Source organism: Mustela putorius, unplaced genomic scaffold (assembly GCF_011764305.1).
Source record: "Mustela putorius furo isolate JIRA1106 unplaced genomic scaffold, ASM1176430v1.1 tig00003845_pilon_pilon_pilon, whole genome shotgun sequence".
NCBI classification, from domain to species: domain Eukaryota; kingdom Metazoa; phylum Chordata; class Mammalia; order Carnivora; family Mustelidae; genus Mustela; species Mustela putorius.
The window spans coordinates 78,246,758-78,266,268 of NW_025421998.1; the positions used below are offsets into that span (position 1 = coordinate 78,246,758).

Below are 19,511 nucleotides of genomic sequence, written 5' to 3' on the forward strand. Positions count from 1 at the left end.
TGCTTCTCCCTCTCCCTCTCCCCCTGCTTTTCTCTCTCACCATTTCTCTCTCTGTCAAATAAATAAATAAAATCTTTAAAAGAAAATAACAGTTAACATTTCCTGATTGTGTGCCAAGCTTTCTGACCACACAAATCAAGCTGATTTCTATGTACACTATTTTTATCAAAGCGACGTGTGTTTTTACAGAAGTAAGTGTTTTCCTTTGATAAACAGCTTATCTGACACATTCTAATTATCTATCTCAGGAGTTATCCTCAAAGTTTGAGAGACCTATCTTGAGTTTTTTCATCTGTTAGCCTCATGATAAGCTGAGAGAAGGAGGAAAATGCAAGAAGAAGAGCTCTGAAGGTCAGGGATTGTTTCTTAGCAAATGGAGGAGGACCAGGGTATTGTGAGGAGCAGGTGCTAATTTTCCACTCTAGCACTTCCTACTTGTCGGGGATTTGAAAAGACTCCCTGTCTCTGAATTCCGTCCCTCCGGTAGAGGCTTTGAAGAAGTCCATAGATAATGGCCCTTTAGAAATGACTGAAGTTATGCTTTATTCCTCACGATCTCCCTGAAACGATATTTTCAGCTGAAAGCCTTATCAAATTCTTTTTCCAATTAATGTGAAAACCTTTACACAAACATGTCTGCCCGGCAACACAGACCCAGGACCTCTTCTTTTCAGAGTTGGGTGAAGCTGATGCTTTCATTTTCCTCAGATGAAGTGTCTAGTTGCTGGGCTCTGATACGGAATGTTTGCATTCTCTATCCTATATGATGATTAATAAATGCAATTACTGAAAACCTTAGACTCTCGAAGGAGTGAATGAATGAATTAAAAATCTCCCACAGAAATAGGCTGTTTTACAGTTTGACCTGTAGCCCCACATTAGAAAGCAAACAATTCGTTACTTGAGGCATTGTGCTTAACAACGAAACCGTTTGGTTTGGGATTGCTAAATTATGTATTATGTGGCTCAGTCGCTTGGGGAAGAAAATCATTTTAATTTCCAAGATAGCCAGGAGTGACCTGTCTTCAAATGTACCTAATGCTTGACGTTGAAGCGGTTCTTGCTTTGCGTCCTCTCCAGCGCCGGGGTAGGAAGAACGGGCACGTACATCGTGCTAGACAGTATGTTGCAGCAGATTCAGCAGGAAGGAACCGTCAACGTGTTTGGCTTCCTAAAGCACATTCGTTCGCAAAGAAACTATTTGGTGCAGACCGAGGTATGAGAAAAAGGATCCTTGTTCTTGTTGTTGTTGTTCTTCCCCTCCCCCAACGAGAAGGACACTATTTATCGAAGGGCTGGAGGTGTCACAAGATGCTAAGCCTGGATGGACCAGACTTTGTTTTACTGGGTTGAGTCCTCTCATAGGGCTTCTGTATTAAAGTACTGCCAGGTGGGGGTGCTGACAACAACGGAAACGTCCTGCCTTACAGTTCTAGGGGATAAAAGTCCAAAAGCAAGGTGCTGGCAGAGCCATGCTGTGTCTGGAACCTCGAGAGGATGATTCTCCCCGGTCTGAGTTTCTGGTAGCCCTGCCTGTTCTGGGCGGTAGCAGCCTGCCTTCTTTCCGTCTCTGCCTCCATCTTCCCAGGGCTGTCTTCTCTGTCTGTGTGTCCAAATTCCTTTTTCTTAGAAGAGCGACAGTCACTACCTCATCTTGACTAGTTGCATCTGCGGCAAACTTGTTTACAAACACGGTCACATTCTGAGGTCCTGGTTGGGGGTGGTTAGGGCTTCAACATGTCTTTTGGGGGGACACAATTCAACCCATGACACGAGGTAATCGCAGTATATGTCCTAGATGGACCAGCTACATTTTGTCTATTTAGTGACCAAAAGGGGAATAACTCTGAAATGACACTGATGACAGAGAAGATTAAAAAAAAAAATGAGTCAGTGGATCAGGTAGCGCCCCTCCCTGGTAGCAAAACCTCAGATTTTTCCTGAATATAGTGAGTAAGTACATTCACTTTCATATTTTAGAAGTATGAGTTATGCTTAAATTATATCCCTTTTTAAGCCCATATAGTGTATATGATGCAGGACAAAAGTCTGTATATCTGTATTTTTTCCTCCTGTTTCTAAATAAAAATGAATTTAAGTTGGAAAGTATGTATGGCAGCTTGAGAGCAATCAGAGACAAATGGCCATGTGGGTGATAATCAAACCAAATAAACTTCATTCCATGGAAGAGATGACACTGTAGTCAGATTAGACCAGGGAAGAGTCCCATACAGGAAATAAGCGACAACTATTAAAAACTGTACGTAAAAGTGCAGTACGTTATATAGGACTGGCTAAAAGGAGACTTGGAATGGACAGAAGAAGAAGACCCATGAGAAACACAGAATCAGGAAAGTCCTCATGCAAAACATGGAAGCAGGTGGCAGGTTTGAAGGCTGGGCAGAGTGCATTGTTTTCTCTCTTTCCCACCAATGCCAATACACACGAAGGAAAGAAATGAGGGGTGAGAAGAGTTGTGTTGTCTCTTGACTGCTTCCTCTCCTACATCTGATTACCTGCCAGGTCCAGTAAGCAATCTTCTGTGGGTCCATCCCTGCCATTATGTAGGACTCTTTTTGTCCATCAGTGAAAAATATCAAGTTTTGTACTTCAGTATGTTTAAAGAAAACCTGAAATAATGTTCCCCTTTGTCATTGTTTTGCCAGGAACAGTATGTCTTCATTCACGATGCTCTGGTTGAGGCCATACTTAGCAAAGAGACTGAAGTGCCAGACAGCCACATTCATGCCTATGTCAACACGCTCCTCATTCCTGGACCAACAGGCAAAACGAAGCTGGAGAAACAATTCAAGGTGAGTTCTCTTGGAAGCCTCTTGGATGCTACCATTCAATTAAGTGTTCCTGCATCTTCTTATTTGAGTTGACAAGGCCATGTGGGTGGGTTCAGAGCACAGTTGGTGCAGTGCCTTTGTGGTGTTCTTTATAGTGGGCAACAAAGCCACGTGGTGAATTTCAAGGAGAATCTTAATTTTGACTAGCAAGAAGAAAAGTTCTCAAGAACTCTAGATTAATGTTTGCAACGGCAAACTTGGTCCAAGAAAGGAGGACACAGAGCATAACAGAAGGGACAGGCAGACCTCCTAATACAGACTGCAGAAGTGCTCTTTTCCCTTTGAAAAACCCAGACCACTTCACAACGAGTGATCCGGCTCAGGCTGTTCATGCCACTCGTGGGGAAAATTCTGTCTCACTTGAAGGCTCTAGACTAGAGAAGAGGCCACCCCAGAACAATAGCTCTTCAACCCCAATTTCTCCCACCTACCTTGTTACAAGGTAGTGAGCTAGAGAAGGGAGTATGTTTTGTTCGATACCATACCTTCTACAATCCTAGTTCTCTGGCTTCCAGAAATCTGTCAGCAAAGAATTCAGAAAGTAGATCTTACGGGACCCTGTAGCTATGCTAGGGAGATTTGCCTAGTTGTGGTTTGCCCACAGAATGGATATCCTAACCTCTTCCTTCCCAGGATTCCCAGAGAAACAGGGCCAGTTTCTGAAGAAGGTATATCTAGGAAAAAAATCGAAGGACCCTGGAAAAACCCAGGAGAGTGAACAAAGCTTGAGATCTCAGGGTGGTGGTTTTCATCTTCTCTCCACCCTACAACATAAAAGATATTAGTCACTAAGAATTCCTTTTGATTTTGTGTCTATCAGTCAGCACCTCTTGTGCCTTTGGAGAAGTAAAGAAAGATGAGAGGTGAATGCTGTGCTTTGAACCTCCCGACAGGAAGATATAAATGTTTTTATTCAGCAAAGCTTATCTGAGTGACAACGGAACACTGAAGAAAGAGAAAGTATGAAGTTTGGCTTCCAGAAATAGATAATAAAGGAGTATAAAACATAAACATTAGGTTGTTAGGATAGCTTTCTTCTAAATTAAAAAATGTAAATTTTTTTTTCATTTTCAACATAATTCTTTTTAGCATGACTTACCCCTACGCAACCGCGTAAAAGAATTGATATGGCTTATGTTAGATAACCCAGGATCAAAATGGAAAGATCAACTCTGAGGCCAGAAGCTTAATTAAGAGAGGGACATTTGACTCTTTCCTCTTCACGCCTAACTGCGGAGATACAGAGTGTGTGTGTGTGTGTGTGTGCGCACGCGCGCGAGCATAAGATATTGGTCATTCAGGTTTCTCCACAGATACAGTTCCTTGAAGTAAGTTACATGTCTGTTTATTTCTGGGTATTTATCTGCAGAAAACAAAAACACTAACTCAAAAGGATACCTGCACTCTTATGGTCACTGCAGCATTATTTATGGTCGCTAAGATATGGGAATAACCTAAGTGCCCACTGATGGATGAATAGATAAAGAAAATGTAGTGTATTACTCAGACATAAAAATATAATGAAATCTTGCCATTTGCCACAAGATGGATAGACCCCGAGGGCATTATGGCAAGTGAGGTAAGTCAGAAATAACTCAGGGAAATAAGTCAGAGAAAGACAAACACCATCTGATACCACTAATATGTGGAATAAAAAAAAAAAAGTTCATAGATGCAGAGAAAGGACTGATGGTTGCTGGAGGCAGAGGGTAGGGGATGGGCCAGTTGTGAAGAGGGTCAAGATGTACAGACTTCCAGTTATAAAGCAAATAAGGCACAGGGATCTAAGGTACAGCATAGTGACTATAGCTAATAATACTGTATTGCATATTTGAAAGTTGTTAAGTGTGTAGATCTTAAAAGATTTTGTAGCTATGCATGGTAAAGGATATTTATTAGACTTATTGTAATTATTTTTCAATGTAGACAGATACCAAATCATTATGGTAGACAACTGAAATTAATGTAATATCATATGTCATTTATACCTCATTTTATTTTTTAATTTTTAAAATTTTCTTAAATTTAATTTCAGTTAATTAACATGTAGTATATGATTAGTCTCAGATGTAGAGTTCAGTGATTGATTAGTTGTATATAACATAATGAGTTGGCTTTAAAAAAATAAAACAGAGATTACTTTAAAAAAAAAAAATTAATGGAAAGAGATCCCTGGCCGTGGGTACATGGGGGAGGAGAGATTACTAGAGGGAAAGGAGATCCTGAGAAGGGGCAAAGGGGCGGGATTCAAGATGAGGGATTGGGGAAAAATGCAGGGACACCTAAATGGGTGTGGATAGCAGGAAGTGTATGGGCTCCAAAGCTGGAGACTGAGGTAATTATTAATTCTGAGGTAATATTAATTCTGCGGCTTCTATTCCCTGTGTGACATAGAAGGGGTGGGGGGGTATGTGTGTGTGCATGGGCATGGGGTGTACCTGGGTGTTTGTACACATATTCTAAAATGAAGATGTTAAATAGCTACTGGAGGCGGAAGAGTTAATGTCAAGCAATCTGTACAGAGCTAACCCTATTCTCAGCACCTAATCCAGTCAAATTAGAAATTGATCATGAAAACCTGCCCAGAAAAGAATTCAGATATTTGGACAATGAAAATGTTCTTTTAAATAATTGACCTATTACAGAGCCAATTATAAAATCTTTAGAATTTAAGGTCAACAGAAGCATTACATGGCACAACTTGTACAATACAACTGAAGTTGTATCTAGAAAGAAATTATAGCCTTAAACAATTCATTTGAGAATAAATAAAATAAAAGCAAATGAAATAGGCACATCATGTAAAAATGAGAAGAGAAACATGGTACACCCTAAGAGAGAGACAGAAAAATTTTAAGAAAATTAAAGCTTTATTAAATTAAATTAATATAGATTAAATTAAATTAAATAGAAAGTTAAAGTAATTAAATAGAAACAGAGATGAAACAAAACCAGATGTAAGTTCTGTCAAGACTGTAAAACAAAGAAACCTGTGGCCAGATTCATGATAAATGAAGGAGAGAGTACACAGAAATAAATATTAAGATAAAAAAACAGAGATGTAATTATAAATATTTTAGAAGTGTTTTTTCTAACTTAAAAAGCATAGTATGAACATATTTGTGACAATACATTTGAAAACCTACATGAAATAAATTTTTTTTTAAGAAAAGTGAGCAAGATATACTTACAAAGAAATGAGAACTCCAACTAGACCAATAACCATTAAATAAATTGTATCATTGGCCAAAAATCTCACCTCCAAAATAAAATCTGAACTGAAATAATTACCAGACTTTTAAGGGGCAAAAAATTCCAAACTCTAGGGTAAAATATCTAGGTAGAAAACAAACCCATCTATTTTACTGGAATAACTTTGGTACCAAAACTGTACAAAGATAGTATAAATAAGGAAATGTATTGGCTAGTTTCATTTATGAACTTAAATACTAAAATTCTATTTAAAAATATTGGGGTGTTTGGGTGGTTCAGTGGGTTAGGCATTTGCCTTTGGCTCAGGTCATGATCCCGGGGTCCTGGGATCCGGTTCCCTCCTCAGTGCGGAGCCTGCTTCTCCCCTCTCCCTCCCCCTCCCCTGCCCATGCTCTTTCTCTCACACTCTCTCTCTCGATAAATAAATAAAATCTCTTTAAAAAATCAGCAACTCAAATCCAGCAGTGTGTTTTTCTTTTTGAATATTATGACCAATTAGGGTTCACAGAGTTTGTTTCAAGAATGAAGTGAAGATTTAACATTAGAAAATATGAACAGGGCGCCTGGGTGGCTCAGTGGGTTAAGCCGCTGCCTTCGGCTCAGGTCATGATCTCAGGGTCCTGGGATCGAGTCCCGCATCGGGCTCTCTGCTCAGCAGGGAGCCTGCTTCTCTCTCTCTCTGCCTGCCTCTCCATCTACTTGTGATTTCTCTCTGTCAAATAAATAAATAAAATCTTAAAAAAAAAAAAGAGGACCTTTCATAGAGAAAAGGTTTTAAAAAAAAAAAAGAAAAAATATGAACAAATTTAGTTACGAGAATTGTATAGCCCTCTCAAAAGATGTAGAATACACAGTAAATAAAATTAAGTGCTATTCATAACAAAAACTCTTAGTAGGTTAGAAATGGAAGCTTTCTTCATCTTACAGTGGCTAAAATATATATGTCACACACAAAATTTAAAGTTGGAAATTTTCATAGGTTAAAAAAAACAAGAAATGCCAGCTGCTGACATTATTAGTCAACATTCTACTGGAAATCAGGTTAAACAAAAACAATGTATAGAAGTAGAAAAGAATTTGCAGATGATACACTTGTCTATATAGAACATCAAGAGAAACAAAAGTGAAGATATTTCTTATTAGAACTCAACTCATTACAGGTCAACAAGTATATATGAAAAACAATAGCATTGTAACTCATTAGCTATCAGTTGTTAGATAAAATGTTAGAGCAAAAAGAGCCAATTCAACAACCACAGCAAAGAGAAACAAAAATTCTGTGGTCTCAAAAATAAATTTAACAAAAGATGCAATGAATGTGTAGATGAAAAAACTATAAAACTGAAATGAAGAGCATAGAATTAGACCCAACAAATGTAGATACAATTTTCCTGAATGGAAATATTATGAAGATGTTGGTTCTCCTAAATTAAGTATAAAAATCAGTACCGTACCAGTCACATTTCCTCGAGATTTTTCATGGGAAATCATGAAGTGATCTTAAAATTAACATTTAGAAAAGTAAAGAGCAAATACATCCAAAGCAATACTAAAAATAAAAAATAAAATAGAAATGTGTTATGCAGGTATGATATGATATGATCCACTAACATTGAAAGACAAATCAGCCAGAGGAACCATGCATATGTGGAAAGGGTTATTGGGTAGATAGGACACCATAAATCAATGAGGGAAAGACAGACTAACCAGTAAGGGAAATTGGGACTGTTTCCATGTGGAAATAAGTAAAATTAAGTTCTTACCACACCTCAAACACTAAAATTATTCAAGATGGATTAGTACCTAAAGGTAATAGCAATGTTTTATAACTATTTTAAGAACACGATCAATATGTATTTTTAAGACATCAGGGTAGAAAAAGACTGCTTAAATAAAAACATAATTTGCAGAAATCTTAAAAAATTATTTGGCTCTGAGTGTCTCTGTGATTAAAGAGAACAAAGACCTTAACAACTTTTTAAACAGATTATAGACTTACATTCAAGACATCAAAACCCTCTACAAATTAATAAACGATAGTGAAGTAGAAATACAAAAAGGCAATCATCAAAGAAGAAACCTAAATGGCTAACGAATGCTACAATTCACAATTTCACAGTAGTGAAGAAAATGCAAATCAAAACCATGGTCTACCACTTATCATCTATCAGACTGTAAAAAATTAAATGCTGATGACTCCTAATGCCATGTGTGGGTGTTAAGAAGCATACAAGAGATGCTCATTGCTACAAAGTTTAGAAAAGCAAAATATTGGAAATAATCCTGACATTTGCTAGTTGGGGGAATAAACATCAAATAGATTATTTGTGACATGGAGTACGAAAAGAACGAATGAAATCCAACTATACACACACACACACACACACACACACACACATATATATACATATATGTATACACACACACACACACACATACATCTACACACATCTCATGCAATTTACCCCCAAGTGCAGTGTGAGATGTAAGTGGAAGGCAGAGTGCCCACCTATAGAGGAAGCCATGGGGAAGATCCTGCTAGGGCTGGACATCAAACTAGAGGACGTTCTGTGCTGCTTCTGGCTCCCCTCATGTAGAGAACATCGATGTGCTAGGGAGTAAGTTCAAGGAATTCTTGCAAAACCAGATATAGGCATATTCAGTATCTTAGCTTGGTTTCTTGGTTGGGTCACATGTGTGTGTGTTTGGGTGACTTAAATAATCTATATTTTTCCTTGACTTCCTTTCTCAGCTCCTGAGTCAATCAAATATACAACAGAGTGACTATTCTACAGCCCTGAAGCAATGCAACAGGGAAAAGAACAGAACTTCTTCCATCATCCCTGGTGGGTTATACTGAATCAGGGGGGGGAATAAGTCTTTTTTATAATAGAAGCTTTGAGGCAATATGACAGTATTTTTACATCTTGAAGTGAATTGATTCGCTCAGTATTTTTCTAATTTTGCCTGATAATGTATCTGTTTAAAAGGACTCTTAAATCCTGAAGTCCATCTAAAAAATGTAAAACACATAGAAAAACTACCTTACAGATCAAAGACACTCAACTTGAGACATGCAGCTGTGCTTTGCAATGTGGGGGGTGGGGGAAGGGGTATGGAGCCGTGAGCATGGTGGTTCATGATGCATGTTCTGTGTTCCAGTGGAAAGATCAAGGGTTGGCATTTCATCTCTGAGTGGGGAAGGCACAGACTACATCAATGCCTCCTATATCATGGTAAGTCAGAGGAATCACTGGAAAGCTACCTACCAGCTTGTGCTACCAGAACCCAAACCAGCATGGGCTTCCTGAAGCAGTGGCTGCAGATATATATAGGTTAGCACCACTGGTGGGCGGAAGTCAAATCTAATGGCCGCAGACCACCACCTGTACGAGCAGATAGAACAACAGCATTCCTTGATGTTTTTATGTGTGCTGGGACTGGAGAACCCTCAAGCAATTCAAATCAGTAAGTGCAGGAACCAAACTCCCTATCAAGGACTGATGAGAAGATAGAATGCGTCCACTTAGCCATCTAAGAGGCTCCATTTCATTTACCCTGAACAGACCCAGGACAGGGCAGCTTCAGAAAAGCCTGTCTCCCACCATAACCCAGGGATGCAGAAGTATTGACCCAGCAGACTGGGCTCATTTGGAGACCAGGATTTCTAAAGACACAATCCTTTCCTTCTGTGTGTAGATTTTCTATGAGGAAGGGGTGGGTGGGTTTAGTGGGCTGTTTTGTGCCCATCGTTTCCATTTCCAGTCTTTCAGTCATAGAGCTTGGCCTCAGAGGAAAAGGTTGTAATTCCCATGCCAAAATCACTGTTCCGTTTATCCAGCAAAGAAAACATATAGCACTATTCAATTAGAGAAAGACAGTTATCTTATGATCTCTCTGATGCGAGGAATTTGGGAGGCACACCAGGGGGTCATGGGGGGTTGGGAGGGAAAATATGAAACAAGATGGGATCTGGAGGGAGTCAAACCATAAGAGACTGTTAATCTCATGAAACAAACCGAGGGTTGCTGGGGCGGTGGGCGGGGAGGGATGGGGTGGCTGGGTTATGGACACTGGGGAGGATATGTGCTCTGGTGAGTGCTGTGAAGTGTGTAAGCCTGACAATGCATAGACCTGTACCCTGGAGCAAATAATACATTATATGTCACAAAAAAGTAAAAAATAAAAATAAATTTAAAAAATTAAAAATACAGACTATTTAGGACTATCCATGCAGAAAACAGGGAGATGTGTGGGCGTGGCATCTGAATACATGCCACATCCAATGAGACCATGGGAAGTAGGGACAGGAACTCAGAGACCCAGAGCAGAAGAGGTCAATGAGCCATGGTTTTAGTGAGCAGCAGCATGGAAATCATGACCAATCCAATCGCCCCAGGTTCCACGTTTCTGCAGCAAAATCTGCAGAGTGCCTCCTGATTCCTCTCCGATGGAGGAAGGCAGGAACCCAAGGGGGTTCTGTTGTCAGTAGGTGTATGATCTGGCATCTTGCCTTGGGACTTGTGGAAACTGAGAAATATAAACCCCCCTCCGGATTTCCATTCTGTCTAGTGTAGGAGACGTGGTCCATGTGCCATCTTGGTAAGTCTGCTCCTAGACATGGTAGCTAGGTAGACTTGGGCACAACATGTAACTTCTTAAGCCTCAGTTTTTGTCACATAGTACTTCTGTGAGACGTAGGGGACTCAGGAAGAAGAAAACGCTAGTCCTGTGCCTGGTGTATAGAGGCATATAGAGTGCCTTGTAGACATCAGCTATAATGATCACGTTGTTATTTACCGACACAATCTAGAAATAAAAAGACTCCCTTGAGTTAAGGTCCATTAGCTTAAACACATATTTGGAACATTTAAAGTCATATGCCAGACTCTATCTTCTTTTTGGTTTCGTAGGGTTACTATCAGAGCAATGAATTCATCATCACCCAGCATCCTCTTCTCCATACCATCAAGGATTTCTGGAGGATGATATGGGACCATAATGCCCAGCTGGTAGTTATGCTTCCTGATGGTCAAAACATGGTAAGCCCCTCGCCCCCAGTGACTTTTGGTACTTGCCTTATAGGAAGTAGCAAGTCACAACACCCAGAAGGCCAAGCATACCAACAAATTAAGTAATTTTTTTCGGCTAATTAACTAATGTCACTGGAGTTGCACCTTGTCTATTATTGGGCCTCATTTGGTTATGTCACCTCCCAGGTCTGACATTGTTGAATGACAGTTTTTAAAAACAGTAAGTTGAAATGAACTTACATTTAAGTATTCTGTGATACTGCTGAAGAAAAAATAGAATTGCAACATGCCGTCAGTCCATATGCTTCTGTTTACATTTAAAAAAAAAAATAAAACTCGGGATATTTGGAGAGTCCCTCAGTTTAAGGAGATCTATAGAAGTACAAAAAAAAAAAAAAAAAAAAAGGCCTACTTTGTTCAGGCTTTGGACATATACTTAACTGGGAGATTTATTTCTTCGCTCTAAAGTTAGACTGACCATTCCAGATGACACAGGAAGCTGCCGAGCTCTTAAAATCACTTGAATCTTCTCTACTCAGTTATCGTTTACAGAAGTAACAACTTACCATTGTTACTGATGGGCTAAGCTCAAAACAACAAAGCAACAGTTTGGTTTCTTAAGTGCGATATTTTATTCTCCGCATCAAACTTGTGTAAGCCTCAGTATTTGAAGGGTATGTTTTGAGATCCAAAGAAAAATTCGAGTTGAATTTTCTGTGTCAACCAGTTAATTTCATTTCGCAGTCTGACCTATTAAACATTTGATGAAAATCCTACTTCTTTGTTATTTAATCCTCTAGGCAGAAGATGAGTTTGTTTATTGGCCAAATAAAGATGAGCCTATAAACTGTGAGAGTTTTAAGGTCACTCTTATGGCTGAAGAACACAAATGTCTGTCTAATGAAGAAAAACTTATAATTCAAGATTTTATCCTAGAAGCTACACAGGTATGGACATAATTGACAAATTTTCATCTTAAGCTTTCAAGTATGTTAAATATATGCTGGTTTAAGGGTCTTCCCTAGAAATAAAAAGGAACCTAATTTCTTACAAAACTGATTACCCAAATAATCAGTTTTACCTTACTTTTCACTTTCATTTTGAAAATCCTATAGAATCATTTAACATTCATCGCCACTGAACTGCACCATTCACACACGGGAAATCAATGATTTCTCTTTGACTCCAGAGTAGTTCTGACAGAACTTAAATTGAGAATAAACTCAGTAAAAAAAATAATAATAATAATTTCATTAATCCTAATTCTCATGTTTTAAGGGAAATTTTTATCTTGAATTCTTCTAAGTAAAATGGGAAAAATATTATCTACCAAAGTGAGCTTACTGCTTTCTACCAAGAGACAGTGTGTTATAAGTGAAGAAGCGCTCTGACAACATGTGGTATAACGAACTAGGATCGTTTTGCTAATTCTTGGTTATCTGCAAGGCAGCAATCTGAATTCCTTGTCAAGAATTCTTCTTAGAATTCTAGTACAGTACATAATTTATTATACAGCTACAGTAAATTGCTAACACATACTAATAATAGGGAGTAAGGCATGTGAGATGCAGAGTATCCCCAGTCGGAGAAAGGTTAAATCATGTCTTAGATGATTTCAGTGTTGCACTTTACTATACTGGAGTTCTGAAAGTGGCAAACTGTATAGAATTTAGGTTCCGTCACTTATTTCCCATGCAGCATCTGACTGAGTCCACTTTAGGAATCTGGGGGTCGGAGGTCGGAGGGCTCTAAGGCCACGCAGCCTGGGCTAGGCCCTGATGCGCGAACCGGCAGACTGGATGTCCTTCCCCCTTGCCAGCATCTTCCCGCCCTGTCATAGAATCCCACCGTCCCCTCCACTGATGCTGGTATTTGTAGGGATCTATGCTATTTTTAAAACAAATGTGAACACTGAAGATGTCTTTTTTGTATCAAGTAGTGGCGCAGAGACATCTTTGGTACATGGTTTCAGAGTTCGATTACCATCATGAACTCACCAATAAGACTTATTTTTAGAATGAAAAAGAGATTACATCTACACATGGGAAATGAGGCATCACAGCAGTTTCTTCCCTCCAAGACGGAGGATGGGCCGTAACCGCTGCTGTTCCCCCGTGCGTGTGATTCGGTTTTATTACCTTCCTGTCATTCCTGATTTCCCCAGTTATTCCACTCGTCATAAACTGTTTCACCAATAAGACTCTTCTAAAAATATTGATCTTTCTCTCTTCTTACAGGATGATTATGTACTTGAAGTGAGGCATTTCCAGTGCCCCAAATGGCCAAATCCAGATAGCCCCATTAGTAAAACTTTTGAACTTATAGGTATTATCAAAGAGGAAGCTGCCAGCAGGGATGGGCCTGTGATTGTCCATGATGAGTAAGTTCCTCTCTGCCAACTCTTTCACGCCTGAGCACTGTCCAAGTGGTCAGATAATTGTTTTCTTGGTACTAACATAATGCTCTAGGCCAATTGTGGTGACTCAGTCAGGGGAGATGATCAGCTTTTTAAAAACAAGGTTAATATAGAGTCCGTTGTTTTGTTTTGTTTTGTTTTTTCACTTCTGTTGGAGCTCCTGTGGAAGGCAGAAGATGGGTACCTGATCACAGGAATGCGCTCTTCCCTTTTACGCTGAGAACCCTTTGTGTGATGAGTCAGTGTTTTGGCACTTGGATTTTCACAGGTGCTAACCAGAGAAACATTTCTAAGTTATTGACGTACCAGATAGGATTAAAATTGATACAGATTTTATTTACCAGGAACAGCAATCTGTCCAATAGATCTTTCCAGGCTCCTGTTATGAACAAATAAAATAAAAGCCTATGCTAGGATTTCATGTTATAGATATATTAGATATTAGTTATAACTTGTCAGATCATTGTGATTTATTGCCAGCCCCTTCCAGAGTATAAAAATAAATGTAGGGGTGCCTGGGTGGCTCAGTGGGTTAAAGTCTCTGCCTTCAGCTCAGGTCATGGTCTCAGGGTCCTGGGATCAAGCCCCACATCGGGCTCTCTGCTCAGCAGGGAGCCTGCTTCCTCCTCTCTGCCTGCCTCTCTGCCTACTTGTGATCTCTATCAAATAAATAAAGAAAATATTAAAGAAAATAAATGTATAAGCAAACGTTAAACTTCTATAAAGGATCCCGTTACTAATATCATGAACACTTGCTAATGTTTCAAATTAAACCTTAGTTCTCTACAAGATAAAGAGACTTTTCATTAAAAATTTCTGTGTTCCCACTACGAAGTGGTCAAGGCTTTGTGAGTTCCAAATGTGAATGTTTGATGCATCTGAATGGAGTCTTTGTCCCTTCCCTTTGCTTCAAGGCATGGAGGAGTGACGGCAGGAACTTTCTGTGCTCTGACAACCCTTATGCACCAACTAGAAAAAGAAAATTCCATGGATGTTTACCAGGTAGCCAAGATGATCAATTTGATGAGGCCAGGAGTCTTTGCTGACATTGTAAGTAAAAGAACAGTGAACCAAACTTTCACTGTTAGAGTGCTGCTTACTTTCTAGAGGCTGCCAAAATCATTTTATCTTGTTTCCAAAAAACTCACATATTGACTCATAAATATTACCAGGTAGTATCTGAGCTGAATTACAAGTTAATCAGTCCACAGTCTATGGAACTGGAGTAATAATAAACATTTAAAGTTTATCTTCCAGAAAATGGATGGATAATTTTTTTTTAATTTGACATGTCTCTTTTTGCAAGACTCACCATAATTCTGAAAAATACCCTCAGTAGAACCACCGACTAATCCAACTTACTCCCCAAAATAGTTACCTTGAGGCGGGGTTCAAGTTCTGGAAAGCCTGAGCACAGTCAGAAGACAGATCTCGAAGACTTAAACATTGTAACTGTTTACTTTTTTTCTGAAGCCGAATTCAATTTTGGTACTTAACATGTGGCTAATTCCTGGGTACTTTTTAAAAAAAAAAAAATTTTATTTTTACTGAATCTTTTTTTTTTTTTTTCATTTTTTAATGTCCTATTAGCCAACTGGGTACTTTTAAAAAAGATAAACTTGTACAATCAAGAAAGACAAGTCTCAACTCTGAAAATAATTTGGAAGTTTTTAATATCGTAGAAAGAAGGGTTGGAAAGACCATAGGGAACCTCATGCAAATGCCCCAGCGGGAGACCCGTAGGTGGATACAGTAGTCACAGACACAGCTCCGGCTCCCTGGTCTGTGGACATATAAGGGCCCACCTCTAAGGCTTCATTCAGTCCAGACCAGTTGGCCAGGAAGCACGGTAACCCTTGCACACACTGCACTTCAGAGGAGCACTTATTAAAAGTCATTCAGGCCAGTTGAGTTATATCAAGCTGCTCCTATGTGGAATTGTTTTCCAGAGACTGAACTTCCAGCTGGCTCATGAATGCATTGAATAATGCACTGATTCACACGTGGGCCCATAGATTTTCCACTATGATTTTCCACTACTGCCTCACATTCTCTGCAACTGCCTTTGTCCCCACCCCCAGGCCCCCATAACCACCTGAATTGGCACCTGTAAGAGAACTCCTTATTCTTCTGTGTTTCTACTCTGAGACCATAGCAGGGCGCACGCTCACGTTTGCTCACAGCAGGGCATAGGACGAGGCTGGTAGAGTATGAAGAATATTTGGTAAAAAGAGGGTCTGGTATAAAAAAGAAGAGAAAAAGATTCTGCATGAGCCCCTGAGATGACAGTTCAGTCCTTTCTGGGACCTCTCCATAAACAGAGAAACCCAGTGGATTTCACCACAGCTGGAGAAAGGAGAATGAGTAAGTTATGATGAGTAAGGCTTATTATGAGTAAGGCTTATAGGTGAGTAAGGCTTATGGGTAAGGCTTACAGGTGCCTCGTACCAAAGGGTTACACTCAAGCTGATAAATCAGAAACAGTAATCTGTCACATCACCTTCTGGGTCCATGACAGACATGAGTAAGAATGGAGCGCTTACCTTTGCCAAAAGCATCTTGGCCAATTTTCTAGGTCAATGAATATTGGCTACCTGAAAAGCTACTTTAAATTTCATCTGAAAGAGATAGTAATGTAGATTATGTATCTCTGCAGCCTGCAACAGACCCCTTAACACAATGCCCTTCCCTGAACAGGGCCAAAGCGTGACTGAAAACATTCCTTCTTTTCACAAACGTCTGTCTTCAGTGAGCCGCTTGTTTATAACCTCACATTCTCTGTCCTCCAGGAGCAGTATCAGTTTCTCTACAAAGCGGTCCTCAGTCTTGTGGGCACGAGGCAGGAAGAGAATCCATCCACCTCTCTGGACAGTAATGGCGCAGCACTGCCCGACGGAAATATAGCTGAGAGCTTAGAGTCTTTGGTTTAGCCCAGAGAGAGGTGAGGGGAACCCTACCTGAGCATTGTTTTCCTCTTTCTAAAACTGCAGTTCTTCTGTTATCTGTTTACTTTCCGTCACCTGACAGTAATTTTCATGACATAGGATTCTGCTGCCAAATTTACATCATTAACAATGTGTGCCTTTCTGCAAAACTTCTTGTAATTCACTTCTTGTGTTTAAACTAAAATGGTTGAATTTTACAGTATTTCTAAGAATGGAATTGTGGGTTTTTTTTTTTCATATTGATTTTAACAGAAAATTTCAATTTATAGATATTAGGAATTCCCAACTACAGAAAACATGTTTGTTTTTAGTGTCAAATTTTAGCTGTATTTGTAGCAATCATCGGGTTTGCTAGAAATATAACTTTTAATATAGTAGATTGTAAATAAAACACTCCGTTCCCTCTGATATTCAATGTTTTACAACTGCAGTATTCACCTAAAGTAGAAATAATCTGATACTTACTGTAAATACTGCTCTAGTGTCTCCATGGACCAAATTTATATTTATAATTGTAGATTTTTATATTTTACTACTGAGTCAGTTTTCTAGTTCTGTGTAATTGTTTAGTATAATGATGTAATTCATTACCTGGTCTCACTCTACAAGTCTCCTGATATCCTTTCATGTTATCTCAGTAATTAACTCTGTCTTAGCATGTGACTTTAACTTTTATGGAAAATAGAAATACATCTGTTTTGAAAGATGTTTTTATGAGAATAACACCTTACCCAACATTGTTTAAATGGTTTTTATCCAAGACATTGCAAAAATAAATATAAATATTGCTATCGACTTGCATTTGTTTGTTGTGTGTTGTGCTGGGGCATGTGTAGCAGAAAATTGTAGACACTGGTCCCCTTTGGATGTTGAAAGTGAAAAAAGATGGATGGAATGCAGCAGCAGAGAGAGCTGTGTTCCCAATCTGTGCATTGAGGCACACAGGAAACTCACTGATGCTGCACAATTACTATGATTAACTAATTTGGACCTAACTACTTACCATGTACCAAGAAATGTTGGGAAACTTTTGTCTGGAACCAAGCTGGGACTTAGAATTAGGCAGATTTGCTTGTCAGGGGAAAAAAAAAAAAAAAAAAAGCTGACTTGGAAGCCAGATGAATTGACAAAGACCAGGAACTCTTAAATCCCCAAGTGGAAAGAAGGTAAGATGCCCTATGTTAAGGCAAATTGTCGGGATCCAAAAGCTGTGTGGAGCTAAAATGCAGGAAAATGGAGTCAGAGTGACAGGCCTCCTGGGAGACGGGAGGCAGTTCCTCGCCTCATCTGGGACGCATAGCACTGCCTGATGAGGAGGGCACTGGGCCTCAAGAATGCCCAGAGCAAGAGGTCAGGACAAGTTTCCTTTCAACTCATGGCTCTCAGAGTATGTGCCCAGACCAGCAGGAGCAGTCAACCTGGGAACTTGTGAGAAATGCACATCCTAGAGCTCCATCCCAAACCTAACATATCAGCAACCCTGAGGCTGAAGGTCAGTGATCTAACGCATGCTAAAGTTCCAGAACCGCTGCTCAATAACAATTCAGGGAGCCTCTGGTTTCCTTAAGCACTATCAGGAAATGGTCACCAAATCCTTCAAATAGAACGAAAATTAATTAACTTTCCTTTTAAAGCAACAGTCATGAAGAGAAGTGAAACAGGAAAAGGCTCAAAAATAGTGTCACCAATCACATAATGTTGATAAGCACGGCTTTACCAGGCATAAGAAAACAAAATGTGCAGCTTTCTCACCTTCCCTTCACCTCACCTTCCCACAAAGTTACTTTTGATTTCTTGGTTGCTTTTCTGACCTTATCTCCTAGTCCTCGTATTTTTATTCTTTCCCTCATAAGCCACAATGTTTATTTTTTTAAGATTTTATTTATTTGACAGAGATCACAAGTAGGCAGAGAGACAGGCAGAGAGAGAGGAGGAAGCAGACTCCCTGCTGAGCAGAGATGCGGGGCTTGATCCCAGGACTCTGAGACCATGACCTGAGCCGAAGACAGAGGCTTAACCCATTGAGTCACCCAGGCGCCCCAAGCCACAATGTTTAATCATAAGCTGATCTGAACCAGGAGTACGTGTCACCTTAATTATTTTGTCTGTTTCTCCCTGGGCCTTTGTCCCAAGAACACATACCCCTTGTGGGGATATGGAATTTATTTTTTGCCTTCATGATTATTTATCAATAAGGTGCCTTGTAGAATCTCTTCCAAAGCAATTATGCAAGTAACATGTACGGTAAGTCAACATTTCATAGACAAAATCTAATTAATATACCAGAACTAGAAGGTCCATCACAGTTGCAGTGTGACACTCCCTGAGAATTTATGGCAGCTCCTCCTTCAGATGTAATTAATACAAACATTTCATACATACGTATTCTACTCATTATTCCAGCATAATATTCTTCATTTTCTTATTTCTGATCTAAAACTCCCTAATTTGTTAGCATATAAAATGCCTGAGACTATTTCTCTAATATTCAGAACTTGGAAATTAAGATCTCTTTATATGCAGATCTATTTTTAAATATTTCATTAGAATTGAATTCCACTTGCAGATAGAACACAGAATCAGAAGTACTAATCATTTATTGGATTAAAGTGAACTTCTTAGGGAAAATTGGAAAAATCCACATATTTGTCAAAATAAAACACATTTTTTATTATTATTATAAACCATGACTGAATATCATCCACTAACTTGCTAATTGCAAAATATTCTGGTGCATCAGAGGTCTTCTCTTCATTAGTACAGTATTAGAGTGTTAGAGTAGGTGGTATTAAATGGTAACGCATATAAGTGACACATTATACACCAGCTTGAAGAAATTAGACATCCTTCGCATTAAATTAGAGTTAGTCAGGTTTTCTTTACAGTAATCATTTTTTAAATGAAAAACAAGATATGAAAGTGGGAGTTAAGAACGGCTGTGGGTGTGAATTGGAAACTTCTCATCGCGTACACAACAATAAATTCTGGCTCAGTCCATCCGTGGTGACACATTCTGAGCAGGCCACAAGAGACACAGACTGACCTTTGAAAA

General features: G+C 39.2%; 1 protein-coding gene across 4 annotated transcripts in view; it reads left to right on the forward strand.

Moving 5' to 3' along the window:
* Positions 1-17,254, forward strand: part of PTPRZ1 (protein tyrosine phosphatase receptor type Z1) — a 176,904-nt gene extending 159,650 nt beyond the window's left edge. For all 4 annotated transcript variants that reach the window (XM_004741884.3, XM_004741885.3, XM_004741886.3 and 1 more), the window contains 9 exons: positions 1,081-1,216; positions 2,667-2,813; positions 8,818-8,911; positions 9,228-9,301; positions 10,979-11,107; positions 11,899-12,045; positions 13,336-13,478; positions 14,429-14,564; positions 16,304-17,254. In XM_004741884.3, the coding sequence (XP_004741941.2) occupies positions 1,081-1,216; positions 2,667-2,813; positions 8,818-8,911; positions 9,228-9,301; positions 10,979-11,107; positions 11,899-12,045; positions 13,336-13,478; positions 14,429-14,564; positions 16,304-16,444 (1,147 nt within the window). In that variant the 3' untranslated portion in view covers positions 16,445-17,254. The remainder of the gene's footprint in view (positions 1-1,080; positions 1,217-2,666; positions 2,814-8,817; positions 8,912-9,227; positions 9,302-10,978; positions 11,108-11,898; positions 12,046-13,335; positions 13,479-14,428; positions 14,565-16,303) is intronic.
* Positions 17,255-19,511: the final 2,257 nt, after the last annotated feature.